This window comes from Galeopterus variegatus, unplaced genomic scaffold, assembly GCF_000696425.1.
Source record: "Galeopterus variegatus unplaced genomic scaffold, G_variegatus-3.0.2 Scaffold12047, whole genome shotgun sequence".
Lineage (NCBI taxonomy): Eukaryota > Metazoa > Chordata > Mammalia > Dermoptera > Cynocephalidae > Galeopterus > Galeopterus variegatus.
The window spans coordinates 3,851-11,911 of NW_007738158.1; the positions used below are offsets into that span (position 1 = coordinate 3,851).

The 8,061-nt window shown below is 50.2% G+C and overlaps 1 protein-coding gene across 1 annotated transcript in view; it reads right to left on the reverse strand.

The window, feature by feature from the left end:
• Positions 1–495: 495 nt before the first annotated feature.
• TYSND1 (trypsin domain containing 1) overlaps positions 496–8,061 on the reverse strand; it is a 9,041-nt gene continuing 1,475 nt past the window's right edge. Inside the window, exons 2-4 of the mRNA XM_008594979.1 lie at positions 7,836–8,061; positions 5,618–5,748; positions 496–1,413 (exon numbers count right to left, since the gene is read on the reverse strand). Coding sequence (XP_008593201.1) covers positions 1,196–1,413; positions 5,618–5,748; positions 7,836–8,061 — 575 coding nt within the window. The 3' untranslated portion in view covers positions 496–1,195. The remainder of the gene's footprint in view (positions 1,414–5,617; positions 5,749–7,835) is intronic.

Consider the following 8,061-nt stretch of genomic DNA (forward strand, 5'->3'; position numbering starts at 1 on the left):
AGCACACATTAGAAACAAAGTATTCCCAGGTGCTCTCCCTGCTTAGAATTATCTCCCTAGCCATCTCCCAAATGGCATTTAACCTGCCCATGACAATCATTTCTTGATGGCCTGCATATGCATGACCCTGGGTACACAGTACACATTCGTGACTCACATAGTTTCGCTCCTGGGCGTTGCCCTGGCCTCATTCACCTTTGAACTCCCCAACTCCTACACATCCTGGGGCCCAGCACAGACCTCTGCACATCCCAGGCATTCCATAAGCACATGCTGCAAGGACCAGACCACCACCTTCTGGAATTTCTAAGTTCCACGCGGCACTTACTGGCACCATGGCCAGCTACTAGGGCCAGCCTGGCATGACAGTATCCCATGAGATTAAATCTGCTGAGAAAGTAGCAGAGAAGGGGTGTATTTCTTTGCTTGATGCTTGCCTATTCCCGATTCAACTCTTGAAAAAAAGAGAAAAAAGGAATCTTATAGAAGTACATATAGGGGTTCTCCAGTAGATAGTGTTTATTCCCAAGCCCCAACCAGACACGTCTACCCCCAAGATCCCTGAGATCCAGACTGTGGGCTGAAAAATGAAGGCACTGTGTCAGAGTGCCCCTGTTGGTATATGAAGACTTTCAGGGACCCCACTTGCCTATAAGTCTGGCAGAGCAGGGAGACACTCCTGTTTTCTCTCCTCTGTCTCCAGTCTTCGGAGTAGGGCCTCTCTGCTCAGGAAGCCTGAGTCCTCTGTCATCCTTTACTCAGACTGAGAGGCAGACAGGCACCAAGGCCCAGTGAAGCAGCTACTCCAGGTGGCCAGTGGCCATCAGGAGAACAGACGCAAAACCAGAGCTGGGCCTGCCTTCTAGCCCATATCTGCCTGTCAGATCCAGGGCTTCTGTGCAGTTGGACTGGGCTCCCCAGAAGGGAAAGCAGCATAGCTGAGTCTAGTGCCAGGGGACAGAGAGGTGAGGGCTCAAGAAAGCACCCCAAAATAGGCTGGGGACCCATGGGGCTGAAGGGAAGTTTGTTTCAGGGCCCAGAGCCCAGACGTGGTCAGCCAGTGCAGATGGGAAGGTGGCCCGGCAGGATGTGCCCTGTCACGAGCTGGACCCTGCATCCCGAGGTCGCCATCACTTCAACATCATTTCCTATGGTACAAAATAGTTGCTTTTCTCCCCAGAGGGGTGGTGCAGCCTCAGAGCTTGCTCTGCGGGGCCTTGGTCAGGGGACGCTGAAGCCGCCACACCACCCTGACTGGCACAGCGGCGCGGTCCAGCTCTCGGAGGCCACCCAGGTCGCCGGTCTGACTGTACTGCTCCAGGGCTGGCTGGAGCACCGTGATGGGAACGCTGAAGTTCAGGTGAGGATAGGTGGCCCCCGTGTTATTGTCCCGGGTGTTGCTGGTGACGATGCCTGTTGAGGAGTCAGAGAGCAAAAGAGGATATAAGCCAGGGGACAGACAGATGGACGGGGCAGGGAGAAGGACCATCTCCATCCTGGAGCCCTCGCAGCCTGTTTGGGGGCTTGAAACCCCCCTCAGAGTGATGGAGGCTGAGATTCCTGTCGTGACACCTGCTCCCCACACCCTGTCTTTTTCCCGGCTTTACTTTCTCCTTAACACTATCAGTATCTAACACACTGTATCTTTCACTTATTTTACCATCTTTTTCTCCAACTAGCGTAAGCCCCAAGAGGGCAGGACTTTTCATGTTTTGCTCATGCAGCCTCCTCAGTACCTAAAACAGTGCCTGGCACAGAGCAGACCCTCAACAAATACTAGTTGAGTGAATGAACAAATGAATCAGACCCAAAGACACACTTTCTTTGGCCTGCTCAGCTCCTGTGTGCGTGTATTCCTTCTAGATGATTTAAGACATACAGAAGCCTTGCCTAAACAGTACAGACAGCTTCGGTATACCTTTCGTCCAGCTTTCCCTTATGTTAATACCTTATTCACTACAAAGCATTTATCAAAACCAAGAAATTAACATTGGTACACTTCTATTAACTAAAGTACAGAACTCATTTGGATTTCGTTAGTTTTTCTACTAACGTCCTTTTTCTGTTCCAGAATCCAACCCAGGATCCCACATTGTGCATTTCGTTATTACGTCCCCTGAGTCTCCTCCAATCTGGGTTGGTTCCTCAGTCTTTCCTTGTCTTTCATGGCCTTCACATTTTGAAAAGTACTGGTCAGTTATTTTGTAGAATGACCCTCGATTTGAGTTTACCTAATGTTTTCTCATGATTAGAGTGAGGTTATGCGTCCTATCAGGAGGTGTCCGACGTCTGTACTAGGACGTGTGATGTTACCCTGACCACTGGGGCTCAGGTGGTATCTGCCAGGCCTCTCCACTGCAGAAGTTACTGTTTTTCCCTTTGTCAGCACTAAATATTTTAGAGTAAATATTCCGAGGTTACACAAATATCCTGTTTCTACTTAAACTTTTGCCCACTGATTTTAGTATCCATCGGTGGATCCTGTCTGCAGCAATTCCTACTATGGTGTCCTAATAGCAATTTTCTGTTTCCCTCACTCCTACATTAATTGGAACTCTTCTGTAAGGAAGAGCTGTCACTTGTTTCCATTTTAAAATTTATTTGGTCATTTTTTTTTTCCTTTTTTTTTTTTACTGGCCGGTAACGGGATCGCAACCCTCGGTGTCGCGCCCGTACTGGGGACCGGCAACGGGATCGCAACCCTCAGTGTTGTGCCCGCGCCACGCTCAGCAAGTGAGCGGGAACCGGTCACCACATGGGATCCGAACCCTCCGCGGGAGCGCCGCCACGCTCCCAAGCAGCGCACTCTCCAGTGCGCCACCGGGCTGGCCCTATTTGGTCATTTTTTATGTCAGTGTGGACCCATTCTTTTCTTCTGGTTATAATCCAACATTGCTATTTCTTTTGTTTTCAAGTAGTTCCGGGGGGGGGGGGGGGTGCCTTCGGGTAGGTCCTGTCCACACTTGACATGCTCCCATCATTTTTGTTATTAGTACTTCCTTTCTGGTACAAGATATACTTGGCTAATCTTGGACATTCCCTGCCCCAGCCCTGGAATCAGCCAGTTCCTAGTTTTTTAAATTAGAGAATGATATTTAGGAACCAAGATCTGAGCTCTAGGTATGCTCACTGCCACGGGGTTGTCACTGCTTCTAGCCCCTCAGTGGACAGAGCTAGGAGACAGAGATTGTGTGTGAGCATGCGTGTGTGTGTATACTAACTTACATGCACACACATCTATATTTATTTCTGTATCCACTTATGTATATACGTGATTTAAAAAGTCAGACTGGATACAGGGGAAAATTCTTCAAAAAGGATATAGGAAAAACTGACAAGTAACTCTAACTGTATTAGAAATAAATAATATAACCAAACTAAAAGGGAAAAAAGGAGCTGACCTGAATAACTTTGGAAAACAGTGTTTCCTGCCTCTCAAAGCCCCTACAACTGACCTTTCTCCACATAGCAGCTGGGGTCACCTCTTAAAAGCAGGAATCTTCCCATGTCACTCCCTGCTCAACAGTGTCCCAGGATTTCCTGTTCTCATTTTAGGTTCAAACTTCCCACTGGGGCTTCTAGGCCCTGCATGGCTCTGGCTCTTCCCACACTCTCACTTCCCCTGACCCAGCCACTCTGGGCCTCTCCTTGTCCCGAAACTGCCAAGCTCTGGTGGAGTGGTGGGGGTCGTGGTGACAGGTGGTAGCCGGGCCGGCTGGGCTTGACCTGCACACAGCCTTGCACTTGCTGTTGGGGTAAGTCCCCTGATCGCTCGTCACCTGAGTCTTTACCTGTACCACGGGGAGAAAAATAGTTCCTCTCTGGGAGAAGGTCCTTGGGGGTCAAGTGAGTGAATGCGTAACAAAGACACACGCGGTGTGTCCACACAGAAGCTTGCACAGAAATGGTCACGGCAGCATCACTCATCCAAGCCAAAGGCCAGGGGACAACCCAAGTGTCCACCCATAGGTGACTGGATAAACACAATCTGGTAGGTCTGTACCATGGAACGCTATCCAGCCACAAAAGGGATGAAGTTCTGAAACGGGTCACAGTATTGAGAACATTATGCTAAGTGAGAGAAGCCAGTCTCCAAAGGCCACCTACTATGTCATTCCATTCATCTGACAGTCCAGAGTAGGAGAATCTATAGAGGTGGAAGGCTGGCCGGTTAGCTCACTTGGTTACGGCATGGTGTTATAACACCAAGGTCAAGAGTTCCGATCCCCGTACCAGCCGGCCACCAAAAAACCCAAAAAGTCAATTATTGGTTGCTTAGATTTGGGTAAGGGGCCGGGGGTGGTGCGGGTAGTGACAGCTAAAGGGTGTGGGGTTTCCTTTTGGAATGATGAAAATGCTCTAAAACTGACTGTTGTTGGTTGCTTAACTCTGCATCTACTAAAAGCCTTTGAATGGTAATTTTTTTTTTTTTTTTTTGTTTTTTGTCTTTTTCCGTGTCCGGCAACGGATCGCAACCCTCAGTGTCGCCCCCGTACCGGACCGGGACCGGCAACGGGATCGCAACCCTCGGCGTTGCTCCCGCACCTCGCTCAGCCAGTGAGCGGGAACCAGTCTGTATGTGGGATCTGACCCCTCGGCAGGAGCGCCGCCGCGCTTCCCAAGCGGCGCACTATTGCAGTGCGCCACCGGGCAGGCCCCATACCCTTTAAGTTTCTACTTAGATACTCATGCCTCCAGAGAGCCCTCCCCAGGCCCCCACAGGAAGAGGCCAGGAACTCCACTGAGCTTCTAGTGCTGCATCTGCTCAGCCGCTTCTCCTGAGCATCAGGCTGTTCCCCAATCCTTGATAGACTGGGCAGCTGTCTCTGGGGTTCCTAGCACCTAGTGAGGTGCTCAGTAAATGTTTATGAAACTGACATCCATCTCCTCCCAGGACTGAGAAGTCTCTTGATGAAAGGAAATGATGATGATGGCTATAAAGCAGCCACCACTTTCCTCTCCCAAGTGTTTCGAATGTTCAGGGCGGGGCATGCAACTAAGTGCTTTACAGGCAACATCTCAACCCAGGTCTCACAATGCCCAGGAGTAAGGCGCATTAGTCCCATTTTACAGATGTGGGAACTGAGGCGGAGAACAGTTAAGTAGTCTGTCTAAGGACACAGGGCTAATAAGTGGCAGAAGAGAGAAGCCAATTCAGAATGTCTGTACTTTTCATCACCATATCACACTGCCTCCATGAAGTGGAACATCCAGTACTTATGTGGCAGCATCAAAAACCCTTTATCCAAATCACACCATTGGGATCTCAAAAAGTGCCACAGATTTCTCTGACCAGCCTGAAGTGTTAGGAGTCCCCAAGGCCCAGCATCCCCAAACTATATTGCTGCAGGCCTTTGGGAAAGGGGTTTGCCCCATCTTTGACAGGGTATTCCACCTGCCCCCCAGCATCTTGGGCATGCTGACACAAGCAGGGAGTCCTCCAAGAACTCCAGCCAATACCACCTTGGCTCACTAAGTCAGAGGTGAGGAAGGGAGCTGGCCTAGGGAACCGCCCCCCTGGTCTGGCATGGTTAGAGTGCCCAACACCGACTCTCCTTCCTGAGGTCCATCCTAGCCCACAGGGGCCCTACTTCAGGCTATGCCCTTTGTCCTTTACCTTCATGAAAGTGCTTGGCGGGCACAGGCAAAGGGGCACCATCCAAGTCCTCCTCCAGGCTCACGACTGCTATGTCATAGGGAGATGTCTCCTGGGTGGCAAACACCACATGTCCCCAGGTCACCACATTCCTGGGACAAAAGGAAACAAATGACAGGCTACCTTTCTGACCTTTTCGCACTTGGGGGAAATCAAGGAGCTGAATGACAGTTAAAGTCATGGACTTGGAGTCAGAAGCTCTGGGTGTCAACCCTGAAACCTACTAGCCAGCCAACTCTGGGCACGTCACTTAACTATTCTGGGGTATTTCCAAACATGCTTTACAAACTATAGAGTACTTCTATGTAAAGCTTCCTGTATCTCGCCACAATAATAAACACCTGACACTTAGTATTGTGGGCCAGGCCTGGTGTTAATGCTCTGTGGACATTGTTTCACTTGGTCCTCACAACCCTATGAACTAGGTATTGGTATTATCTCCAGTTTAGATGGTGCAGATGAAGCTCAGAGAGGTTGAGGAACTTCACTGAGGCCACAGAACAAGTGGGGGAGACAGGGCAAACATATCAACACTTTTCATCATTGCACCAGTGTTAGCGCCAGCAATGCTGTCAGCTGGTGGGGCAGGCATGATGTGCTTTCACTGCTCCAGGTCCCTGTATACATACATGCTAGCATGTCTGTAGCATACTAGGTGCCAGGCTCTGTTCCTAGATTGTACATATAGTCAGTTCATGAGGTGGGGGGACAGCATAAACAAAGTGACTTGCCCAAGACCACAAAGGGGCCTCCTACTACACACTCTGCAGGGATAGCTTCCAACAGACCTGGTGGTTTCCTTAGGAGCAAGGGGAAGAGGGAGGAGGAATCTGGGGGCCACACCACAGGGAAATCCTCATTGTCAGTCTTCCCTATAAAATCATGTCCTTTAGGCCACCGGGGATCTCTATGGCAAATCTGGGCTGGGTTAAAACTGGGCTAACCTCAGAGACTCACAAAAGGGATGTGTAAATGTCTGTGCAGAAAGGCTGGGTTGAGCCGGTACAAGAGACGTTCAGGCATTAACACCAACATGTGGTAAGCTCTGCTTTGGCCTGAGCTAAGTAAGCACCTGCAACTACAGAGGAAACAAAAAGAACATGTGCTAGAAAACCAAGCCAGGAAGCCAAGACAGCTGTCTCCACTGTCTGAGCAAATGGAAGTAAAGGGGCACAAGGGTGCTTTTCCTGTAGAAAGAAAACAAATGACTACCTAAAGCCCCAAGCCGCTGCCCACCAGGATCACCCAAAGAATTTGCAGAACATACAGATGCTCCTCAACTTACAATGGAGTTACATCTGATGAACCCAGCAAAGCTGAAAATATCTGAAGTGGAAAATACATTTAATACACCTAACCTCCTGAACACCGTAGCTTAGCTAGCCTACCTTAAACGTGCTCAGAATACTTAACGTTAGCCTGCAGTTGGGCAAAAATCACTAAGCCTATTTTATAATACAGTGTCGACTACCTCATGTAATTTATTGAATACTGTACTGAAAGTGAACAACAGAATGGTTGTATGGGTACTGGAAGTATGGTTTCTACTGAATAGTATTGATTTCACACCATTGTAAAATCGAAAAATCCTAAATTAAATCATCCTAAATCAGGCACGTCTGTCTCCGTCTGCCTGGACCCCACCCATACATTCTAATTAGGTGGAACCTCACATCTGTCATTTCCATCCAGAAGGGACGCTCTGGCTAAACTCTGATACATTGAATAAGATTAACAGGCTCATCTCATTTCTCCAGGAGTTATATACTGGGCTGTTGGGATTTCATCACCTCTTTCAGGGGAGAAGAGGACAGGGTTTCAGAATTTCTGTTCAAAGGGCCTAATGGAGTGTGAGGTGCAGGGCTATGAGAGAGAGAAGCTGCCCTGTAGGAATTCAGACTGTGAGGGGGAGCTCAAAGATGCCAGGGCTGGATGCAGGGAGCCCCACCGTTCCCAAATACAGAATTGCTTGGAGTTTGGCATCTGGCCCAAGTTCCATTCAGCCCTGCCAGAAGGCTCACATGCCCCTCACTGGGGTTCTGGGTGTCAAGGGATGAGGGGAGGATCCCAGGTCTCTACCCACAATACAAGCCCAAAGCAGGGTGACGCTAGAAGAAAGGCCTCTATCCACACCCGAGATTTGGTAACAGGTATGGGGGAGCAGCCCTGAGGGTCTTACTTGGGGGTGGCGGAGCGCACCAGGACTCTGGCCGTCTCCCGAGGGGCCACATGCCGGCAGGTCACCACGAGGCGGGGCGCCACGGCCACTCCGGAGCCCCATACGGTGCCGCACTCCACCAGCACGGCCGCGGCTGCCCACGGGGGCCCGGAGTCTCCAAGGAGAAGGCCCCGCGGGGCTCCCACCTCGGGCGGCAGGAGGGCGGCCAGGGCAGCAGCGTCGGAGC